A 25,810-nucleotide genomic window follows, 5' to 3' on the forward strand; every position below is an offset into this window, starting at 1 on the left:
TATTATTAGCCTCCTTAAGCAATATATTTTCTTGGATTATCTGCAGAAGTAACTACTGTTATACAATGACTTGCCTAATTACAATAATTAAGCCTTTGAACTGCACTTTAAGCTGAATGCTTGTATCATGAAAAACATCAAGTAAAATATTATGTACTGTCATGTACTGTAAATCAGTTATTAGAAAAGAGTTATTAAATCTATTATCTTTAGAAATGGGTTAAAAAGGCAGGCAGGAATTTTGCATGCTGTCACTTTAAGAGAAGTGCGGCTCTGATTTCTGGTTTCACTTTCACATGTCCTTTGATTCTCAACTTGTTTATTACATAAATAAGGGTTAATATTAGAGCTGCACAATTAATCGTAAAAAGATCACGATCTCGATTTCACCCACAAGACGATCTTAATCCAGCATTTCTACGATTCTGTCAATCATATTTTCAAGTTCAGGAAAGAAGCAATGGTGCCCGCACAAGTCTTTACATTGTTTTAAAAACATTGTTCAGCAACGTGGACACCTCCAAATGGTGTTGAAAGAGTCACATGCTGTATTTATAAGATAAATTTCACCTAAAAAATAAAATTTCTGTTTTCATATAATGTATTAGTGACCGCAAAATCACACGTGACGTAAGCTAACCATGAGCTGTTACCAGAGGGCAGGCGCACGCGTCTCTGAATGAACTAATGAAGTCTACTTTAGTGAACAGAACCTGCATAGGCTGTGAAGAACAGGTAATAAAGTTGTAAATAACATTCAGTTTGTGGCACGAGATCACAAGAGTGATCTTTTGGGAGCCGCGCGGGAAGTGAACCGCTTTTAGCAGTGAAAATGAAGCCGAAAAGCGCACACAGTGTTGCCAGATGTAGCCTAAAAAGTATCCAAAACCCGCCGAAATGCAAAAATAGCCACCCAGTCTTCTGCATTCACGAAAATCACGTCAGTGACAGATTTTAAGCAGAAAATGAATTGTAAGCAAATTGTAAGCATATGTCTCAAACACAATAATTCAACATCAGAACTATTATCAGCAATAATGACCAGGAGCAAATCTAAAGTCTGTTCAAGTCCACCATTCCAATTCTATACAAAATTTACCATTTTAACCAACAGTACAGCTACACAACGCCTATTGCTGTTTTACCACATGTTTGAGAATAACAATAATAATAGCCCACTCACATTAATTTTTTTTTACATCTATAGAATCGTGAGAAAATTGTGATCTTTATTTTAGGCAAAAAAAATCGCGATTCTCATTTTTCCAAGAATCGTGCAGCTCTAGTTATTATGAATAATTACTAAACACCGCATTTTGACACAAATGTGCATGTATTTGACCAATAAAGCGCTCACATTAAGATGACTTCAGATGTGTGTGCTCTGCTTGTCTCTGAGGCTTAGTGCACACACACATTGGGCTCTATTTTGACGGTCCATGCGCAGAGCGCAAAACGCAGGGCGCAAACGCTTTCAGGGCATGTCAGAACGTGTTTTTGCTAATTTAAGGACGGGAAAATCTGCTTTGCGCCGTGGCGCATGGTCTAAAAGGGTTGAGTTTATTTTCTTAATGAGTTATAGGTGTGTTTTGAGAATAAACCAATTAGAGTCTCATCTACCATTACCTTTAAGAGCCAGCTGCGTCGCGCCAAGAGCGCATTCGCTATTTACAGGACGCAAAGTAAGTCTAAGTGGAAAAAAATGAGCATTTCACAAGCAAAATCTAAAAAGTTTTTTTAACAGAAAACTGTTAAACAGAGCATCTACTGCGTGAGAATGAGAGATAATGGATCACTTTCACATTTGCTCTTGGATGGGGAAACCTTTACGCACAGACATCAATTAGTCTATAAATACTTAATTGTGTTTGTTAAGCGCAAATATTCGTTTCAAAACTATTTCTAAATTCAGTTCTAATTTCCAGCAAACGAATAAATGAACAACAAAAACGAAGTGTGTTCAAAAACCTGAGTTATATCCTAAAACACATGCTGTGCCCCATATGGTCTGAAACCTGACAGGTGGGCTGAAACTACCAAAAGACTATTGCGCCGCGCCTTGCGCCACATTGCACTGGGTGTATGATAGGGCCCATTTTCACTTGAAACTGAGCTTTGCAGAGCATCAAATGTGTACAACTGGAAAAGGGGCGGTATATGATGCAATAATCGTAATATTTAAATTATTTAAATAATTGTATTATTCTTCCTGAAAAAAAAAATAATAATAATGTTTTGAAAGACATTGCCAAAGTATACAGTAAAAAAAATACAACTAATTCATATTTTGGGGATGCAATAAGATCCCTAAAAATAAAATCTTTTAATGTGTCATAAAATGAATTTTAAGTTCTAAATTTTTTGGGTATAAAAATTTTTTTTACACTGACTGAGTGATATTTTTGTTTGTGTGTGTGTGTGTGTGTGTGTGTGTGTCTGTGCTTGTAATGTATGATATACAATTTGTATAAATACACCCTAAATTATAAGCAAAAAGTACTAGACACAAAGCACATGATGAGGTCTCAGCTCATTCTGTCCTCTCTCATCGTCCGCTCTTGAGTTTTCAGTCCGTCTCTCTCTCCCACACGCAGCTAAGAGCCAGTGACTGTGATGAACCCTTTAATGGTTACATTTATTAAAATCATACTAATTGTAATCATGCTTAATAATTAGCTTTACAGTGCATTATAATTGGGTTAGTCTACAAGATGGTTCTGCCTAGGTGCAATAATTTATTTGATTTAATTATTCAGAGGAGCCCAAATGCTTTGACATTTAATATCATAAAATCACCGACGTATTAAACTGAGATGGCTATTGTCTTTTGAGAAGGTCATTTGCTTCTCTTCGTGAGATATATGGTGATTATTTTCCAGTCTATTAAGCGCCTCTACTTAGCACAATTAGCCGCATGCACAAAGGTTAAAGAGAGCGACTCTCCCCCTTCATTGTGGTCACAGCGCATATTAATGAGCAGATGCAGCGTTTGTGAGAATGGCAGAGCGGCCTGAGCTGGAGATGCAGAGGGAGTCAGAGAGAAGAATACTGTTTCTCCTGCGCTCAGAAACATTATTTTATTCTTCAAAGCCTTTTTTAACCTTCAGTCGCAACACAATAGTATTTATTTTATGTTACTAGTACTTTTTTATATACTAGTATGCCTTCCATTAGCTACTAGAGGATTTTCTTTAGTTGATACTGCTTTAAAATCCCTGCAAAATCAAAATAACGCTTTTTAGATGTTAGTATTCGTATAGTAGAGCTCCAAAATATAAAAAAAAAACATTTAGAAGATTTACACACCTAAGGTTAACAGTTTGTCACATCATACCATCACCGACACCAATTAAATGGTCTCTAGTATCTGACGTGTCCCACCCAATTGAAGACGTTTCTCATTTGCTTTCATTTAATGTGCTTGAGCTCAACCACTCTCACTGTCAAAGCTGTGATAAAAAAACGCTACTCTATGTTCTGTTGTGTCTTCATGGTTCAGTTGAAATAAAGTCACACATTGAGCAAAAAATGCACATTTAAAGCAGTTCACAACCTTTCAGTTCAAGTTAAGTTCAAGACCTTTAAAAGATATTAGCACTTATTAATCGGATACAAGTCTTTATTTAATAGATTCCAGTACTTACTCATTAGATTTTTAATCCTATCTTTAGATAATAGTACTTATTTGTTACATACTACTTATTTGAAACCAGGAAGTATGTGATGGATACTAGAACATAATAGATTTTACTTTTTTCCCTTTCTTTTAAGGCTAAATGCATAGTGCCTAGAACTAGTATTAAATTGAACTAAATCAGTTTTTATTTAGCTAGAACTACACCAGCATTCTACACCAGCATTCTACCCATTTGACACAATCTAAAATACTGTTATAGCCTTTTAGTTCCTTTTCTTTATCGAATAAGCTGCTTTGACACAATCTACACTGTAAATGTGCTATAGAAATAAAGATGACCTGTCTAGAAACTATGCTGAACTATTATAGAAATGCACTAGATAACAAAACTGAATTACTATGTTTAATATATGAGCAATTCCAGCATTATGCGTGTGACATTTGCAGCAACAACTCAAAACATAAATTCACAGAGAAAGTTTATTTTAACAATATGCTGAAACCTCTGTTTATATTTTACAAAACAACTAACCACAGTGTTATGTGATCATTTTTAAAAATTGAAATGAGGAAAATAAGAGATTATGGATGTGACCAAAAAAAGTTAGCAAGTTTACAGTATACAAAACACTTTATAGAAGATCTGTGAATTAAACTGCACAACCTAAAATAAATAATGCTAATCAAAAGGATAAGACTTGGCTAGAACAAAAATGATTGATTTTATTTGACATTTTTGTATTTATGAAAAAAAAGCGTTGTTATGGATGTGCCAGATGTGAAATTGGCACTTGTGTGACTTTGATAAATCAAATATAATTGTTTGAAAACATTTTTAAAATAATGTAAAATACTTGCTTACACACACACACACACAAAAATCTTAGAAATGGTTTTGCTATTTTAGTGGAAATGTAATTTTTTTCAAGTAAGGTTGAGATTTGCATGGGTATTGCTCCTTCTCATATCTGTGACAGCTAAGTATGACGGGTACAAGAATCTAAATTAGGTACTGTAAAACGTAGTCACAAGAACAGTGGTGAAAACTGAATTGATTTCTCACCATCAGATCACCATAGAAATCAATCTAAAAAAATAGTACATTTGTTACTAGTAACAAAGCCCCTTTAAGTGTATTCTATAGTCTTTGCTGTTAAATACAGATCAAATGCTAGTCACTTATGAAATATGCAAGAGCATGAAAAAGTTTCAATAAGTACCAGTATCTGATTATAAACACTAGCATCTAATAAACAATTATTTCAGCATCTTTTAAAAATGAGTAGTATAATAAATGTTAAAACGGTGCTCTTCATCAAGCCTGATGTCCGACTCGACTCATCTAAACTTCCGATGACCTTCTGCTGTCCCGCTTTGTTTTTGCTCTGCGGGAGAGCCGTGCTACAGCAGTGGAGCATTTGCTGTCCGGATCTTCTCAGAGAAAAAGGCCTCTGTACAACTGTTTTGTATGGAACTTGTGCAGATGTTGCGAGTACAAAAGCCCAGAACAAAGCTAGAATGTTCGCTGTTCTCGAGGGAGAAAAATCCACAACACAGCATGCCACAAACTACAGAGACGCGTACATATTAGGCCATCAGAGCGAATTCATCTGCTCTCAATTCTGCTTTGAACAACACCCTTGACCAAATATAAAGAAAAAAATACGCGTTTTCCGCACTGAGCTGCACATTCAGCAAAAAAAAAAAGTCTGTGATTGTTTACTCACGCTCATGTCGTTCCAGAACACATATGCAGCTATTTTCGCTGAGGAACTCCAACAGAGGAAAGCTGAAGAATTTTTACACAGCTCTTTTACTGACAACTGCAATTCAAGTGTCTTGGGAAAGAATTGTAGCAGAATTTTTACGAGTCATTTTCAGTTTACTGAGACGAAACGTTTAAAATTGCAGTTCTGTAAATATCACCTTACCTTTCTTTCTTCAAGAGAAACTCCAAAAGTTCCATTTTTAATTTTGTTTCCTCAAAAGTATAACGCGTAGGCCACACGTTTCAGCTGAGACAATCGCATTTAATTACGCGAGCGAATCCTCTAAAATTGTCTATCAGTATAACGTTTAGGGAACATTCTAGAAATGTGGACGATGGCTACAGTACGTAGTGGTACGACACCCATAGCAACGTTCGACGTCTTGCCATTTGGTATGGCTGGTTTTGGACTCGTTATTAAAACTCGTTGCGGTTACGGATTTTAACTAAACATAGGCATCTTGTTTTGTTTGGAAGGCTGCTTTGCTCTTCATATGTTGCCATGTCCACTTATTTAAGCAATACCAATTAAGCGTCCTTTAGCTAAAGTGCTTCAATTTAAGAGTTAAGAGAGAATTTACCAAATTAAACAGATGCATGTGGCAGCATTTTGGTTTTTGGTTAATTTAATTGTTGCATAAATTCTTTGAGTTTATTATGATTTTATTATTTACTTATTAATTTTAATCTAACAAGCCTTGGCAACACAGTCAAGATGCAGGCTATTTTTGCACCTTTTCCATATTACTTAATCCTAAAAATATTAATGCAAGACAAGTACATAGGATAGACCTACTTAACAGATGAATAGGCAACCTAAGACTTGTATATATTTACATGACTGTTGTTTACTTACCTGCCCTGTCAATCATCTTGTTGTCAAATATCCTCCACATTTCTTATATAATTGATTTCCGACCATATTGGAGATGAGGTGGCATGTTAATTGGCCATTTGCAGGTCTTTTATGCAAAAGTCTTGCACGATGATTAATGTTATTTTTAATTTTTTTTTGTTTTTCCCATGTTTGATCAAATTCTCATCCAGAAGGCTATATTTTGTGGGCAATATTATCCATTAGTGTGAACATCGAATTTGCACTGAAAATATTTTAGTATACCTTCCAGGTAACTCTGGATTAATCATTTATTTAGTTTAGGACACACTATTTTTTTTTTTTTTAATATTTGTTTAGGGTACATAGTGTGCAAATAGGGTATATCCACAGAGACCTTTAATTTTCAATAAGCCAGCTCAAGCACTTCAATAAACTGTCGTGACAATGTAAAAAATCACAGCGTTTAAGATCTGGTTTATTTAAAAATACGATCTTAATGGCCTGATTGACATAGAATATAAAGAGGGTCTCAGAGGGGCTGAGTAGTACTGGATTAATTTCCATTGTTTTCACATCATTTCTTTAAATTATGGAAATTTATTTCACCACTGTATTTTCAGTGGAGTTTCAGCGCTCTCCTGTTGCTTCTGTTGTGTTTCTGTTGTCTTGTGTTTGAACAACTAAATGAAGGCTTTAACTGATTATATTTGAATTAAATTATATTTTCAGTGCTGTAGAAACAACCGTACCCTGCAAAAAAATGCTTTTCTTACTTAGGTTTTTTGTCTTGTTTCGATTCCAAATATCAAAAAAATCTCAAATCAAGAAGAATTTTCTAGACAAGCAAAACATATAGTCTTGTTTTGAGAAATAATATGCTAATATTATGTGAGCTTTTCCTTAAAACAAGCAAAATAATCTGCCAATGGGGTAAGCAAAATATTCTTGTTTTTCCTTTTGACTTAAGATTATTTTGCTTACCCCATTGGCAGATTATTTTGCTTGTTTTAAGGAAAAGCTCACTTAATATTAGCATATTATTTCTCAAAACAAGACTATATGTTTTGCTTGTCTCGAAAATTCTTCTTGATTTGAGAATTTTTTTATATTTGGACTCGAAACAAGAAAAAAAAATCTAAGTAAGAAAAGCATTTTTTGCAGTGTATGTAACTGAAAATAATCACATCAACCTTTTAACGAAAGTTTATCCGTGGCTGAAAAACCCTTTCTGTCCATGGTCCATACAGTATATACTGTAGCTCATTGGGACAAAGCATGGGTTGCACTTCCAGTTTGGGGAACATCCATTGTGCTACAAGTAATTCATGCAGAAAACAAAATGTGTGCTTATTATCCAGCATAAATTTACCATTATGCTTGTTTGTAATGCAAAAAAAGGAAGACTCGCTTAGGTAGGTAACTCACATTGCTGCTGCATCTCACTGACAGAATGCACAACATCGTTCTATTTTCCGCATTTTGAATACACTGATCTCCCCATTCACACCAATGCACAGTGGAGATATAACCTTATGGAACGCTTGATCTCAGATTCCCCATTTTCTTTATGACCGACCCCCACCGCTGGATTATTCATGCTGCTTAATGACAGCTATTAGGAGAAGACAGTCTCCAAAGGTTGGAGGGGAGCAACAATTAGCCCTCTTCCCCAGAGAGCCAAGTGGAGCGTGGCCTGGTGGGAGCTCCCAGTAATCACAGCTCCTTCCCTGCTGTCTGCCAGACTCTCCCCACTCACAGACCCTTGGCTAACTGCAAAGTTACACAACACATCTGGATGAATTTTTTGGTAGATAGTGTGCCTGTCCAACAAGTCAGTTCTGGGAGTTCTTATAGTCTAAGAGTAAAACAGACTCTAGTCGTTTTTGTAAATAAGATATGAGACTTAAATATGTTTATAATACATAAAGTTGATGGCAAAATGATTAGCTCTCCTTTGAAATTTGTATTTTCTAATATTTCCCAAGTGATGTTTAACAGAGTGAGGACATTTTCACAGTATTTCCTATAATATGAAATGAAATAAATTAATTATTTTAATCAATTAATCGATTAAATTGCACTTTAGGAATATGGTTAGTAAACTTATAAGAACTTATGCCCTGTTTGATTTGAAAAATGTAAAAAACGACAGTGTAGCATTTAAAATGCACAAATTTTAAGTACTGTTTGAAAAGACAATAAATTGCATATATGATTTAGACGCATTAAAGGGATAGTTCACCCAAAAATGTACATATATAATTAGGAACTTAAGCCCTGTTTAATTTAGATTATCATTATCAATTGTCATTTCATTGCTCATAGTTCTTTCACACTGCAGCCCAAGACCAGTTACTCACTGAAGCTAAGCAGGGCTGAGACTGGTCAGTACCTGAATGGGAGACCACATGGGAAAACTAGGTTGCTGTTGGAAGTAGTGTTAGTGAGGCCAGTAGGGGGCACTCAACCTGCAGTCTGAGGGAGGCCTAATGCCCCCAAAAAAGTGAAGGGGACACTATACTGTCAGTGGACGCCGTCTTTCAGATGAGACGTTAAACCAAGGTCCTGACTCTCTGTGGTCATTAAAAATCTCTTGGCACTTCTCGTAAAGAGTAGTGGAATAACCTCCGTGTCCTGGCCAAATTCCCTCCATTGGCCCTTTAACATCCTGACCTCCCAATCATCCTCATCCACTAAATTGACTCTATCACTCTCTCTTATTCTACTCCATAATAGCTGGTGTGTTGTGAGCGCACTGGCGCTGTTGTCCTTTGGCTGCCGTCGCATCATCCAAGAGGATGCTACACACTGGTGGTCGTGTAGACTAGAGAGACCCCCCTCATGATTGTGAAGCACTTTAGGTGTATGGCCATACACAATAAAAGCGCTATATAAATACATATTACATTACATTGCATAGTTAAGAGCTGAGCTATATCACAAAAACAAATTGTGAAAAAATCCTGCAGAGAGTGGCTAAGATGCAGCAAGTTACATTCAAAAGACAGAGAATTAACATTTTTCCCGATTAAACTCCAGCGATTGTGAAGCACCAAGTGCTTTTCAAGTGAGCAAGGGAGCTTTAAGGGACCATCCCAGCGTCAAGTATAGTCTACAGCAGTGTTTCTCAACTGGTGGGTCGTGACCCAAAAGTGGGTCGCGGGAACATTTTCAGTGGGTCGCGGAGTGTGTGGTCAAAAAAACAGAACAAAAGTTTAATTTTTTTACTTATTTTGCTAATACCGGACTTTTATTTTGAAATGATTGCGCGACAACCCTACCATTTGACAAGTGAAATTCCATTTAATTAATGCGACAAATATGTCGAAGCCCAAGTACGACCCCAAATATGTTAAGTATGGAGATATATATATATATATATATATATATATATATATATATATATATATATATATATATATATATATATATATATTGACGACAAAAAAGACTTAAAGCCTTAGTGTCATATGTAGTGAGGTGCTCTCATAAGAGAGCATGAAACCTTCTATGTTAAAACAACATTTAGAAACCAGAAAACATGTTTTATTAAGAGTTTATTATTAACAATATTTGTCGTTTTTACTTTGTAATATTTCTATAATTTGATCTATTTTGTTAAATGACAGCAATAAAATAGTGTTTATTTGTAAGTCTTGGTAAATTTCTTATGATGTATCGATCACTGCTTGTTAATGTTAACAAATAAATAAAAATTAAGTATAATTCCTAAAATTGAATTATAGTTCCTAAAAATTTGGGTCGCAGCTTGATGACCATGTAAAAATGTGGGTCCGATGGCCAAACCAGTTGAGAACCCCTGGTCTACAGTATCCAGCAAAAGTAAGAGTCACGTATAACAGCAAGGAACATTGCTTCACGGACCCAGACAAGGCTGTCAAGTTCGCGGAAAGCTGCTTTGAGCCAGAATGATTGTTTTGAAGGTGTTGCGTAGAGAAAAAAAAACTAATTAGTTTGATCACTCGTAAAGTCAACATACTTGGTTTTTGCCACTTTTACTGTTATTCTATACATACACTTGTTTCTGTAAGTCTCTTTATTGTGGAGCTGTGGTAATTTTATGTTTGAAGAGAATCCTTTTCACTCTAAATCTGTCTTCAATAAAACTTAATTGACAAAAAAATTATAAAACCCTTTTTTATTTTATTAAAACCCGTTAAAATCCAAAATATAATAGTAAATGTTAAACTGTTCCTCAAAAAAACACATTTGCAGTTTAAGCTGAAAACTAGTATCTTATAAAATAACAAGAGAAATATTATTTACTGTCTTCAAAGACCAATTAAATTAGCTATAATGAATTAGCGGTATTATTAGAAGGTATTATTTTTTTTAAATGTGTTGAAAAATCTTCTCTCCATTAAACAGCACTTGGGAAATATTTTTAAAAGAATTAAAATTTCACAAGAGAGCTAATAATTTTGACTTTAACTGTATTTACCCAGAGTTTACAATTACATGAACAGTAAGTATATAAAACATTTGTGAACTAACTCTACCCTCTTGCAATATTTGCATATTACACAGCGTTAACTGTTTAATACAATGTAAGAATTAATTATACGCAAATGTGCAAATAACAATAACAGCTTTAAACATCAACTACTTATTCAGCATCTATATTACAGTTCTGTTGTGTTGCTCTGCATGATGTGACCCATATTCTTAAACGTAACAGACATCTGTGTTGATTCTATGGATTTAACTACCGCAGTAGCCTAGACACAACTACCAAAAACATTACATCAACTGCTGGATGCTGCCTGGGAACCACATGTACAACTGGACAATTCACAGAAAGCCTAAATACGCCAGCATTTGTGTAGAATAAACACATTCGCTCATGACTCATTAAGGATGTCAGAAAATACCGGCTATTATTAATCGGGCTGCATGCAAACAGAAGCATCATTGAAGGTCATGACTAAATGATGCTATTCAAGTCATAAGAATCATTAGTACTACTGGCATCTTTAATAGATGATGTTACACATTTACACTTTATGTGTTGACGACGCCGGTGAAATTAATAAGATTAAATATGCATTAGCTGGTTAAATAGATATATTTTTCATTGTAAAACTGGTGATTAAATGAACAATAGTTGCATTCGCCACAACAAGGCATAGTTTGATAATGTTGGGATGAGGTTTGGGGTTAGGCGGATTGAGGGTAAGTAAAAACAGCCAATACAAACATGTTTTTTGAAACTAACAACAATGAATTTTTTTTTTTTTACCACACTACAGAAACAAAACGTTCCTCCTCAATTAAACCATAAGAAATCTGTGTATTAAACTAAACATAAACCTATTCAGATATGAGATTAAGAGCACAATAAACGTAATTTAAAATCATTTTTGTGATATCAAGTAAGATGTACAAATAAATTTATTTATTTTACAGAATTTGTAAATCTAATGTATAAATGATACCATCCAAATGTTAGGGTAGGCAAAATTAATATTTGAGGAAATATATTACTTTTATTAATAAATAGCACATTCATCAGATCAAAAGTGATAGTAGAGAATTGTAAATGTATAATAATAATTAAAATAGTATGACCATAACTATTTCTAGCACTGATAATAATAAGAAATGTCCAAATCAGCATGTGAAATAATTTAAAATACACTAAAATATATTTTTAAAAACTCAATTGTGATTATATTTAATATTTCTTATAGGTGAGTATAACAAACTATTAACAAACCAAAACGTTAAGGTCTATAGGTCAAAGACGAGATGGCCCATTTTGGTGTTTACATGAAAGGTACAGGTTTGACATTAAAATCATAATATTTAATTTAATATTTAAAATTAGAATACAATAAATTGTCAAATAAATAATTTTAAATAATAAAATAAAATATAAGTGACCATAATATGCATGAATAATGTTTCATTGTCATTTAATACAATAGAAACCTATTTATTCATGTAAAAAACAAACTTATTTATTCTGCTTTGTACTTAAAATGTTTAATGGAATATGTGAACAAAAAGCTTTATGTTAACTCTTATTAATGTAAACAAATTTAAAACTTAAATGCAAGCAACATGAATTATTTACAGTCAAAACAGCATATCACCACTTCTTCCTGTATGCCATAATTCAGTGGCATTTATTTCACAATTCTCCCAATCGTGGAATGTGTGTAAATGCAGCTTCGCAGTTCCGCACCCTTCACGACGGGAATCTGGGGCATGATGCCAATGGAAAGTCTGACTCTAATTGGGTGAGGAGGGTTGATTCAGCCCTTTAAAAGTAGTGCTTTCTGCCCAGCCTGAGATAGCATGATCCCATTGTAACCAGCACACAATTTTATTTTGATTTCATTACACAGTGAACTAATAAAATCATACTGATATACAATATACACTGCATTTAAAAAAAAATAAATCTTGCGTGCAGCATAAAACACAGCTATTAAGCAGAACCCTGCTGCTTCATGAGCGCACATTCAGTACGTCCATCAGTGTGATTTAAAACAAAAATACCAAATGGCACACAAGCGACTGGCTTTGAAACTCCAGCAAACCGGTGTTTATAAAATAAACATCCAGAACGTCCAGCTAGAGGAACAGAGCTACTATACAATAAAACCGAGACTGATTTTTCTTTTCTTTTTTTTTCAATGGCATCATCTTTCATTTCTTAAATAAGCAGTGTTGTGTTTCCGGCCCCGGCCAGCGAGCCTCACCCAGTCCAAGAAAGAATGCGTCATCCCTGTAATTCACCAGACCCAGAGCGGCTCTCCTGAAGTCAGCAGTCCTGCTGGAAGTGGTGAGAGCAAAGTGCAGACGTAGGCAGCACTTAAGCTGGACTCTCTGCTGCCGTGTGGCTGCAGTTACAGCCTACGTTAACGCTGACTGACGGATGATGGATTGATCCTAGCTCTCGCAGGACCAGCCGAACACCCTGCCCCAGGCATCACCTACCAGCAGTGTGCCGTGCGTTCTGAAATCACATTAAAGCCATACATTCAGACTGCTAATCATGCTGAGCTCAAAGGTGTCATAGAATGAAAGTCTGGATCCTGTATATACCTATTCATGATGATTTATAATGCAAAATGTGGGATATACAGATTATAAATTTACTCTGTGCCACCCGAAGAAGCATAAGGTCTGTTTTAACAGTATATTTTGTTAGTTTTAACGTGTATATTGTGAAATTTGTAGATGAGGAAACAGAGAGGTGCACTTTTGTAATAAGGAAAACACATCTAAAAGTGTTTAATGGACATTTTTGCATCATGTCATATCACTCAGCTCCTACAGTGATTTTTCTGTAATAAAGGGACAGCAATAAACTTAATAAAATGCATCTGTTTGCATCTGTAAAGGTAGATAGTAATTGCTCCCTGTGCTTTTATATTTCATAATACTCTAAATAAATTTCTTTCGGTTAGTTTGTAGAGGGTAATTATAGAATCAGCCTATTCTTCATCCACAACATGACTTAAAACTAAACTAGGCTACTCTGGTGGCATAAATAAGACTAGTTTTTACAACAGCTGAAAAGATTCTCATTTAACAAGAAATCCATCTATTTGTTGAAGTATTTTTTGACAAGTGAACTATCACTATTTTGACCGTGTTTATTTGAGAGTACATCATGCTGTGTGTGTGTGTGTGTGTGTGTGTCATTGCATGAGCTGTAGGTGCATTATAGCAGAGCTCATTAATATTCACAACCCTTCCAAATATGGTCCAACCATACCAATCATCTCATATTAGGGCTTATTTCCAGGGTTGGAAATAGATCTGGTTTGCCCTTATCTAAGCTACATACAGTACTATCTAAGTAGAAATCAGAGAACAATTTAACATATGTTAGACCCCTCGTTTTTTTTCACGTTTGCTGAATCTGAATCAATACAAAGTCGCAATTTTCTCTGTATCCTGCAAAATGTGTAATTTTTAAATGCTAAATAATTGCACAAAATTTAAATAACTTCATAAAACATCCAATTCCACACCATATAACCAAATTATTTCAGTTTGCAATTAATTGTTTTACATGACTTATTGCATCACAGCACATTTAATGTATCTAAGTGTCTCAAAAAAAGACCTCGCACTTGTGCCATCATAATCATTACATTACATGGAGAGGGGGGTTATATTGTGGCCTGAACAGTAAGCAGACATGGATGAATAGTGAGTGATTTACATGCGAAGTCAATGCAAAAATGGTATCAGACATTATATAACGTAAATTGGATGTTTTGTGCACTTTAGACTGCAAATAAAAGTGGGAGCAAACATCTAACAAATGGAGCAATGGCACAGACAGAAAAGCAAGCAGCTTACAATGATGGAGATTGGTTCAACGATGATGGCCACTGGACGTGACCGAATTGAATGACATTATTTGTGCTTTACATGTATGGCTAGTATTATGGTGTGCGTCAAATTGATAAATGATTCGTTTATCTCTCCCTGCAGTTAACGAGAGAAAACGCTTCCCCGCAATTGACAAGTTTTACGGCAATCTGTGTTTTAGTTGTATTACGGTAAGGAACTCCCTCACGCATGTCCTAAATGTGAGTTACATGATGTCAGATGTCCAGGGGAGTGAAATCAGAGAGAATGTAAGATGGATAAAAATAAGTTATACAACCTTTCTTTAGCTTAAGCCATACTGTTTTAAATCTTGTCTTGACAAGAGACCAAGATAAAGAAACTTTAATTTTTATGATTTGTGTCATTGTGTCAAATTGCACACCTAACATAGTAGGCTACCTAATATGCTAAATAATATCATATACATATTTTTTTAGATTTATATTTTATATTTTTATATTAACTGCAAAATTTTCCACAAATTTATGGGAATTACCACCACAAAATCAATCATTTTTATCTAAAAAACAAAAACAAAAATCACACAAAAAAATTGTGAAAAACTAGAGGGTCTGATACATTATCACTGCATTCTATTGTACATTTAAAGGAATGGTTCAAACAAAAATGAACAGTTACTCACATTTTATTTACCCTCAAGGGGGTTTTAAAACTTTCCTTTTACTGTTGAGCACAAAAGAAAATATTTTGGAAACCGGTAGCAGTTGACATCCATAATAAGAAAAAAAATTACTATGAAAGTCGATGGCTAATGTTTGGTTAAAATATCTTCTTTTGTGGTCAACAGAAGAAAAAAACAGGGTGAATGATGAGTGAATTTTCATTTTTAGGTGAAGTATCCCTTTAATCATTTCAAATGGATCCAGCTTACAGACCACATTTTGGTCTGGCCTTTTGTCAATACCTGGATATGCCCAGAGCTGTAATGGCAGGGTTATTTTTGCAGCGTCGACGAGAGATGGCCTGATTGCGGTTTAACTCTCGACAGAGCACCAGGTGTCTTTCCCACCTCCACGAGCCGCTGTCTAAGAAAAGCAAAAGCAAGAGTGAGATATGAGACAGAGATTATTTACGGTCAGCACGCTGCTAAATTGAGAGAAATACATCTAATATAAAGCCTTCACTGTTACAACGAGTTCCCCCAATTTAATTTCAACGTCTTGATACTTACACGCGCTGACGCTGTGCTGTAACCAATGTGTACCAAATTGGATTTGGTTATTATTGCTTTCTAAATTGCATGCCTACATCAGCAAAATTGCTCATCAGTGTTTACAGGCTGTATGTTTAATAACTTTGCCCCATAATTCCTCGCAGCTAGCCCTAATGTGTCGCGCGAAAACAGTAGATCATTATGAACTTTTCTTCAGATCGCTCAAAAACCAACCTCCGGCTGAGCGCTTGCACCATCACACTTAAGAACAGACCTAATCCGATTTGCACAGCAGTTTTGAAGGATGTCTAGTATTTGTTCTGGCTATTTAATTTCAAACATTACTTGTATATTAGAAAATAACGATCCCCGTGACGTCATAAAGCGCATTGTTTTCCAATATTCCCAGCGAGTTCCTGTTATTTCACGCCGGCCATTAAGGAAGCTCCTATGACCGGAGGCGAGAGCAAAAGCACATATTCACGCTCTAGTTCAATTCTGCACTTAAGGTGAAGTGTATTAGTGTTACCTGCTTCCTCAGGAGCAGATGACAAAACATGCCCTTGAGACACCGAGCACTCCTCATGTCCAGGTAATTGTACTCTAGTATATTCAGTCTTCCATATCTGCAACAGAACCACACGGTTAATGAAAAAAAGAAAGAAAAAAAAATCGAATGCAATTGAAGCTATATTCATAAATCAAATCTGCTGGCCAGTGATGTCGCAGGTCCAGACTCCAATTGATGCCTAATTTAAGAAGCATTTTGATTTAATAACTGCTCCTCCCTCATCTAAAGTGAGCACATGTAACTATTAATGCTTCTGTGGGACTTCTCAGCCTAGCCTGTGAGGCCCATTTCAATATCCCAGTTACCATATTTTAATATTTTGCAGCTATATTACCTGACTATTAAGCAAAAAAGGCTACAGGAAAGATTTATTGCTTAAACACAAAGGTGTAGTCTTTGGAGGAGACTTCTCATTTAAGCACTCTCATTATAAAGTTGGCTACGTGAAAGCTACGCCCAATCGTCTTTCTGAGAGAAATGTTTCGTACCCGGACGACACCGTCGGCGCTGCCAGTGATGATCACGTTGCGAGGGTCCCACTCATGTTTTTGAGTGAAACAGCAGCACAGAATGTTTCCTTCAGGTTCATAGTAAGTGTTAATGGAGGCCAGTAGCTGCCCCTTCATGGTCCACAGGTATAAATGCGTGCCTGCGCAAGACACAATCTCACCCTGACAAAGACAGAACAACAATTAATCAAGCACAAACCAGTCAGTGATCTCTTTATACATTTATATGTCCAAAAAGTAGGTCTCAGTAAAGAAATTTATATTAATAATCAAATTTAATGCATCTTTTTAAAATAAAATTACAGTAAATTTTATTATCAATAGAACTTTCCAATCAAAAAATCCTAAAAAATATATGTATTCACGGTTTTCACAAAAAATAAGCAGCACCACTGTTTTTAACATTTAAAATAATTAGTAATTAATAATAGGGATGCTTCAATTTTTGAAGCCGATACAGAGAACTGATTCCTCGTTATAGTGATTGGCCTATACCAGGCCATACTTCAAGCTTTATATAACTTTAACATTTCATAAAGCACATTTATTCCTCTATGTTTGATAATTAAGTAGAGATCTCTCCTTACCTAAGAGAATAAATGAAGAATGTTGTAAATAATCCCTTAAACATGTCTCTTAACAATTTAGAGTAGAAATGTCATGGTCAGAAGCAGCTTTACAGAAAATCTTTGGTAATACATAAGAAAAAAAAAAGACTAACAAAACAATTTGTAAACATTGCAAATGATGAAAGAAGAATTTAACATGTCTTAACAGTGCTTCCCACATGTTTGAAAAATACTTGCGGTGGTAGCCGGATTGAAACGCACCATTTACCCACATCACATAAATAGTTGGATGTGACAAACAAAACATTAATAAATTATTAACATTAATTTTATTTATTGTGACACTGTTTTGCACTGTTTATTTTCAATAGGTTAAAGTAAAAAAAGACTTGAAATAAAAAAAGAAATCCACTATTTTTCTTACTTTCATGCTATTCAGGAGCTATGTGCACCCACTGGGTAAAAATCTGCTTCTCTCTATCTCTCAAGTTCAAAGCAAACTTGAATGCCAAAGCATTTTAGATATGAATATAAAATAGCCGATGTAATACTGTATAACATCATCAAATAAAAAAATAATCAGCAAAAGAAAAAAATAATGACAGTAAAACTAATAAAAACAGATAAAAACTTATTTTAACAAGGCAAATGCGTTGATTAGACACCAATGGTGTACATATATTTTGCAGTGAGTTTAGAAAAGTCATTTCATCCTCTGTAAATAGTAAAGTTTTTCTGAATCGTTTAAATTAAAAAATTATCATTGACTTTTTCTCTCTGTCTCGCTGCTGTGGCGTTGTCAGCTGTTAAGCAAGCGGAAAGTTGTCTTTAATAAAAGAGTAATGCAAAAATGCAGTTTTAAAACGAAAAAAACGAGTTTTAGAAAGCGAAAAGCTTGAATCCCAGACGTTTTAGGAGATTTAGAAACCTGGGCCGTATGAACTTTTTATATCCCAAAAAAGGCGCATCTCTGCTGGTCTGCAAAGCTGTGAGACTGTCTACAGGAGTGCTAACAGGTCTTGCACACAGAACAAAACGGGTAAACAAGAGAAGCTTTTCCACTACTTAATCGATCATGGATGTTTGGTTATACTGGGCGGATACAAAAAGGTAAAAGGGTGTATACCTGGGTGGCCCGCCCAAGTAAAGTCTGTGTGGGAAGCACTGCTCAATCAAGAAAAGGTTTGGAGCTCATATTTAATGCATAAGAAGTTAAAATAGATCTTCATCTGCTTGTAAACCCGTAAACAAACACTTGCGATCAGTTCATGTCATCGGCAAGATTAGTGAGTACCGCATGAGTAATAAAATGTGATCTCCGGCCGATCGATCGGATCATCCCTAATTAATAATACTGTAATTAGTACCAAACTACCATATTAGAATGACTTATAAAGAAACACTGAATACTAAAGCAATGACTGCTGACAACACAACTTTGCTTTGCCATGACTAAACTGAATTAAATTACATTTTAAACAAAAAACATATATTTTAATAAGTTTTTTTTCTTTTACAATAACATTTTACTGTCTTTTTGTCAAATATATCAAATAAATGCACCCATAAAATACATAAGAGCATCTATCAAAACAAAAAAATAGACAGAAATCAAATCTTGCCAAGTCTAAACTATAGAGCACATAGAGTATTTCTTTAAGCTTTTTAATGTTTTTAAAGCCAGCTTTTCTGCATAAATGTTAATTTTGTAGGTAAAAAATTAAGTAAAAATTTGGAATTTCAATTTCTTAATTCAAATGTTAATTATTTTAATTCATTTAATTACAAAATTATAATTAGTATTATGTCTTACAGGGAATAGCATTGAAAATTAAAAAAGTTATTTTCTGTTCTATTCAGACTTTTAAGCAATCTTTAAAATGAGTGAAGAAATAATAATAAAAAATGAATTGTCCTTAAAGCTAACATTTTTTATAAAATGATCTATAACTGAAATTATTTGAAGTGTGTTTAGAATCACACATCAACTCTCATCTCTTGTTTGAGTGTTTTGTAGCAGTAGGTATGTTTCACAGGGGGTTTAAGCGTTAAAGCAGGTCTGAAGGGAAGGATGTGCCCACCCTTCCTTCACACAGCTGGCTGAGGGGAGTTACAGAAACCACTCTGCGGGTGCAAATGAGGCGGTATAAATGTGTCATCTAGATGGCAACACGAGCAGAACAGCCCTAACCAAATTAAATGTGCGGGAGTGAGATGGATGGGGAGAGATTTGGGAGCTGAAAAGTGCACGCTGACCTCAGAGCGCGCGTGTTTTTGCTGGAGGCTACTCACGGTCAGGTCATTAATAGCCAGGGCAGACACAGCAGAGGAATGTTCTGGTAACTGCGTTATGTAGCTGAGGTCCTCCAGGTCCCACAGGATGCAGGTCTGGTCCAGGGAGCCGCTAATAATCATGCTATGAGCTTCAGATGCTACCAGACACGTCACTGTGTCTGTGTGTCCATACAGGGTCTAGGATGGATAACAACATGTCTGCTTTTAAAAACAATGAGGGGAAAAGTTACAAATTTTTTACCACTAGTTTGTATTTTGAAGTGGCATCTACTTTGACATATAGTTTCAAACCAAATCAGAGTTCATAGAGTTTTGGAGTTCATATCAGGAGTTTCAAACAGCTCACCATAACAAACTTTCTAGAATAGTTTGCTCCGGCTGGTAAAAGCTTTCCCATTACACATGGTTCACAGCAATTACATGATTGGTTTTCTCTGGTTTATGTCTTTGGTGTTTCAAGGTCAGATGTTCAGAAGTCTGGCTTTCTGACTTCATAACAAACTTTGTTTTAATTTTTGACCCAATTTTGTTCTAAATAATCGAACAAGCTCTCTATTTCACTTAAACTTAGGCAAAAGTATATCAGAGCCAAGCGTATGAACTTGGCTCTGGATCACTTGCTTTGTAACAAAACATTTTGTTTGTTATTTGTTTGGTTTGCTTTTTCCAGTCTGTTTTCTTTATACAACTAGGGTTGCAATCAAAATGATTAAACCCCCTGAATTATTATCATGTAGAGAATGGAGAGAAGATTTTTTTAACACAATTCTCATATGATAGTTAAATAACTGTCATGATGACAGTAAATAATATTTGACTAAATATTTTTAAGACACTTCTATATAGCTTTAAGTGACATTTAAAGGCTTAACTAGGTTAATTAGGTTAACTAGGCAGGTTAGGGTAATTAGGCAAGTAATTGTAACGATTGTTTGTTCTGTGACTATCGAAACAAAATGGCTTAAAGGGGCTAATAACTTTGACTTTGACCTGTTTTTAAAAAATTACAAATGCTTTTATTCTAGCCAAAATAAAACAAGTATGACTTTCTCCAAAAAAAAAAAAAAGATTATCAGACATACTGTGAAAATTTTCTTGCTTTGTTAATCATTATTTGGAAAATATTTAAAAAAGAAAAAAAATTTCAAAAGGGGGCTAATAATTCTGATTGCAAGTGTCAAGTGTGAGTCCAGCATCATTTCATTGGCCAGAACCACCAATGAATCTAATTTTGTTCTGTAAGCTCACATCAGTCAACTTCTAGAATAGATAAACAGATGCTCCACAGCCTAATGTGCCTTTTTTATAGTTGTTTTATATGAGACCCTGGATCACAAAGCCTGTCATAAGTGTACATTTTTGGAAATTGAGATTTTTGAATGTTCTGAAAGTTGAATAAATACATTTTCCATTGATATATAGTTTATTAGGACAGGACAATATTTTGCTGAGATACAACTTGATTTGAAAATCTAGAGTCTGAAAGTTAAAAAGAAATCAAAAAGCTGAGAAATCATGTTTAAAGTTTCTCAAATTAACATCTTAGTAATGCACATTACTACACTAAAGTATTTTTGTCAAACCATACAGTATCTATAAGAGTTTTAATATTTAAACGAAAAAAAATTATAGGAAATCTTTTAAAATCTTTAAATTGACTTAATATTCATTCATTCATTTATTTATTCATCCATTCTTCCATTCATTCATTCTTTCATTCATTTTCCTTCAGCTTAGTCCCTTTATTCATCAGGGGTTGCCACAGCGGAATGAACTGCCAACTTCATTATTGTCACCCTTGTCAATATTGTCACCTACTTAATATTCAAAAGATTTTTGGCATAAGAATATTAATACTTTTGGACAAAATAATTGATTTTGGTTTTGTGGTCAAGGGTCACATACCCTGCAGGCACAGGACATCAACATGACGTCATATTGACGTTCTACCCCAACGTCGTGGGGGCATTGGATTTTGTTTGGAAATGAAAATCAGGTTGACATCAGAACCCAATGTCAGGTCGACGTCAGTGTCCAGTGTCCAACCTCAAATCAACCTAAAATCAACCAAATATCAACTTCTAATCAAGTTACACCTTGACGTTGTGTGGCTGTTATCACTATGACATCTATCAGATGCTGGATTTTGGTCACTTTCCAACACAACCTAAAATCAACCAAATATCAACGTAATTTGATGTCATTTTTATAGACTAGGCATTGAATTTTGGTCACCTGACATCATGACCTAAATCTAACCTATTATAAACCTCTTATGATGTTGTGTGCCTGCTGCGAATTTCATTTTATTGTTCTGAGCAAGAATCAAAGCCTCATCACTGTTTTTTAAGCATTCTGAAATATGTACTTTTGACCCATATCCAATAACCATCAATGAATTTTGAGAGACATTAATAAAACACTGATGTTTTCATGCAATTTACATAACACAATCATCACACATTAAGATAAAGCCTGGTTTGTGGTTCAGTTGGGTTGTACTGCTTTTTCTACAACTCCAGATCCTCCAAGACCTCCTTTTTCTGGTGATCTCATACCGTTTTATTTGTTGCAGATCTAAACACGATTGCTATGTTCACACATGCCTAAAGGAACATCAAATAAGGAAGAAAATGCTCCAAATTCCAAAACAAACACCACAAGCCAAATGTGAAAAGACCCTAAATGACTGAAAACCCGTATAAAACTGACCTGTTTTAATCTCATATGTTTGAGTTTGTCCTTGCTTATGAAAACATCCCACACACACACTACAGTGCTTGTCCCGGCTGTGATGATGGTGCTGTTGTTAGGACAGGCAGCACACACAGGCTCTCCCCAGTCTGACAGGCTCTCACACACTCCAAAGCTCTAAAGCGAAGGTAAGAAAGCAAGCAAACTTTAACAGCCAAACAGATTCAACCATATTAAACATTAATTCAGTGAGACAACAGGAAAACGTGAATGAACATAACATTTGATCCCTCTAGTTGTGGTGCTAGACAAACAAAAAAGCAAACCTTTTCTCCAGTGTAGCTTCCAAAGGAGCAGGTTTGGTCATAAGAGCCCCAGCAGAAGTATGTGTTCAACTGTGGAGGGATGAGAAGTTTGTTTTTTTCCACGACCAGCACATCCTTCTCTTTACACACTATCTGACCAACAGGCCCCAATGAGACCTCTGTAAAAAAAGAAAATGGACAACAATTTTAGGGCATTTTGGAAAAAATATTGCAATTTTATGTAGTTTGACATTCTATAGACATTTTAATGTGGTCATGCCATTGACCCATGAACATTTCCTGCTTGTTATCAAACGATTTCATAACTGTAACAAGAGGCAATTCAATCAGAACTTAATGTAAAAACAGCTATTATATCATTATTTATCAATATGTGGTTCTTTCTGGATTCTCTGAAACTATTGAAATTGAAAACTGTAGAACAGGAAATTCGTTGGGACAATTGTTTTTGTTTACATCCCCCAAAATGGTCTATAAACTACCAATCAAAAACTCATGGTCATCAAGACTTTATCATGCTTTTGAAAAGTCTTATATTAAAAGGCTGCATTTATTTGACCAATAACATAATAATGGCAAATATTGCAACAATTTAAAGAAACTTCTCCACCATATTTTTAACACAGCGGATGTATAGCAAATACTGTGGAAAAAAACCCTTGCTCTTTTAAACTTCATTTGGCAAATATTTGAAAAAGAAAAAAATTCACAAGCTCAGCATTTTGACTTCAACTGTATTTTATGCAATTAATTCTTGAGATGGCTAAGATTTATGACTTTAAAATTTGTGATAAAATTTTAATACACTAAATAATGACCAACAATTAAATAAACATTATTAATATTAATAATTATATTAATATTTCAGATTAATATATTTTTATTTAATATATTTATCTAGAATTTTTGAATCAAGCATTTGGGACATTTTCAGTGGCAGAGTCTAAGGGGTGTGCGGATCCCAGACATACGATTGGCCACCCTGGGTGCCATCCCAAAATGTTCTTTGCTGCTGGCAGTTCCTGATGCTGATTGACAACTCAGTTGACACCGGCAACGCTCAAGCTATTTTCAAATCAGTGATGAGCCAAAGACAAGAGCATAGTTTCACATGAGACGAATAATAACACATCATAACTAGTGCTGTCAAAATTAGTGCGTTAACGCATGCGATTAATTTGAAATAATTAACGCATCAAACAAATTAACGCAATTAACGCAGTTGCAGTTTTTTATTAATAAACAATAATTAATTATAAATATATAATTATGAATATTATAATAATAACAATACTAATAAACAATTATATTTTGAATTTAAATAGTTTTTGTCTTGCATTTACATTAATTTTACATTTGAATAGCCAAAATTACAAGTTTCAGTATTTTAAATGCAATTAATTGCGATAAATTTTTTTTAAAAAGTGCGATTAATTAGTTAATTTTTTTAATCAATTAACAGCACTGATCATAACATAATATTTCTAATACATTTTATAGTTATTATAAGGTTTGTTTGTTGAGGAAAGTTTATTATCTGCTGTATAAGTTAACAAGGTATCAAAGACATCAGATAACTTAATGAGATTAGAGAGATCAATTTGCTCTTTAGACAGTTAATGCTATACTTCATCTATGCTAGTATTATATGCACATTCCATGTATGTAAATTATTATATTTCATTTACGATGCTCAAATATTTAGCTAATATGGGGAAGTAATGTTAGGCTAGCTGTTTGTAAGTTCAATTCATTTGAGTAGATCGGTTAATTAGATTGGTTGCTAATTTAATGTGCATGTATGATAATGGATAATTTCATATTTATTATTTGAGTACAGTGTGCGTGTGTGTGTGTGTGTGTGTGTGTGTGTGTGTGTGCGTGGACACCCGAAATAGCAGCGGCCACCCCAGGTAAAAAAATTGTAGCTCCGCCACTGGACATTTTCTCTTCAATTTTTTTTAAATGTAAGAAACAATTCATAAAAAAATACAATAAAACAACCTAAAATAATACTTTAATATCTGTTTAAATACTTTAATATCTATCTAAGTATTCTACTTTTAAATGACCTATATATGCAAGGACAAGCACTTCCTACTCACTGACAGCAGAACCGCAACAGAAATCATAATGAAGCCTGAGATGATTGTAAATTTCACTCAAGACGCCCTTTAAATTTTTCCTTGTTGGATTTACTGATCAGAATGATAAAGTAACTCTGGATGTGAGAACAAGATATTGAGTGAGAGACAAGAGATGGAGCGAAAGTGAATCATCTCATTTTCCAGAGAGATCCTTTTGGGATATTCCGATTATTAAATAAGCCTCAGTGGCTGTATCATCAAGAGCGGCCTAACAAATAGCAGGAGCTGAATGGAGCTACGGCTGAGAAAATGAGCCTGCAAAAAGTCTAGCCAGCATCTTCTGCCTTGCGGCTCCTATTGCTCCCAGTAGACGTGGCCCCATCTTGTAAAAAATAATTGAGGAATGGAATAAAATAACAAGGTGACTATGAATGATTAAATGGAGTAGGGGGTTCTACCACAGAGCTGTGAATGTTCATTTTAAGAATGCAGTGTACCTTTTACTGCCTGAGCGGAGGGCTTGAGCTTGTCCAATTTAAAGAAAAATGGGGTTATCTGACTGGATACCGAAGTCTCCTTTCCAGCAGTACTCTTGTTGGGCGTACGGCTTGCATGGGGTTTTGTGAAAATCTGGAAACATAAAACATATTTTATTATAGAATTTAATATACAGCACAGAAGAAATAAATGATTGCAACAATAAAAAACATATCAAATGTAGTAATTTTAACATATAAGTGTATGAAATTTTGCGATAAAAAATGTTTACATGACATTTTATTTACAGTATCAGTTAATATTGGTTGATATTTAAAGTGCGTGTGAAATCAAAAATGACAATGTTTATTTTGCTAGCTCACACTATTATTCTTAAGGTGAAAAATTAACCCATGCAAGTGACTTATATATATCAATGCCTAATATCTGATGGCCAGAAAGTGATTCATTTTGTATAACTTGTTAAAA

General features: G+C 34.6%; 2 protein-coding genes across 7 annotated transcripts in view; both read right to left on the reverse strand.

Annotated features, from left to right (window-relative positions):
- wu:fc13h05 overlaps positions 1–5,894 on the reverse strand; it is a 49,856-nt gene extending 43,962 nt beyond the window's left edge. Inside the window, exons 1-2 of one of the 2 annotated variants that reach the window (XM_087277329.1) lie at positions 5,569–5,894; positions 5,365–5,475 (exon numbers count right to left, since the gene is read on the reverse strand). The gene's annotated coding sequence lies outside the window, so the exon portion shown is untranslated. The remainder of the gene's footprint in view (positions 1–5,364; positions 5,476–5,568) is intronic. The other variant, XM_087277330.1, reaches the window with a different exon arrangement.
- Positions 5,895–12,573: 6,679 nt separating this feature from the next.
- Positions 12,574–25,810, reverse strand: part of wdfy4 (WDFY family member 4) — an 87,597-nt gene continuing 74,360 nt past the window's right edge. For all 5 annotated transcript variants that reach the window (XR_015506075.1, XR_015506074.1, XM_087279503.1 and 2 more), the window contains 8 exons: positions 25,342–25,474; positions 22,758–22,915; positions 22,450–22,608; positions 19,735–19,914; positions 16,853–17,035; positions 16,323–16,419; positions 15,545–15,665; positions 12,574–13,228 (listed from right to left, as the gene is read on the reverse strand). Coding sequence is in view for 3 of the 5 variants with exons in the window: in XM_087279503.1 (XP_087135629.1) it covers positions 13,162–13,228; positions 15,545–15,665; positions 16,323–16,419; positions 16,853–17,035; positions 19,735–19,914; positions 22,450–22,608; positions 22,758–22,915; positions 25,342–25,474 (1,098 nt within the window). In the remaining 2 variants the exon portion in view is untranslated. The remainder of the gene's footprint in view (positions 13,229–15,544; positions 15,666–16,322; positions 16,420–16,852; positions 17,036–19,734; positions 19,915–22,449; positions 22,609–22,757; positions 22,916–25,341; positions 25,475–25,810) is intronic.

Source organism: Danio rerio, chromosome 13 (assembly GCF_052040795.2).
Source record: "Danio rerio strain M-AB ecotype USA chromosome 13, GRCz13ab, whole genome shotgun sequence".
Lineage (NCBI taxonomy): Eukaryota > Metazoa > Chordata > Actinopteri > Cypriniformes > Danionidae > Danio > Danio rerio.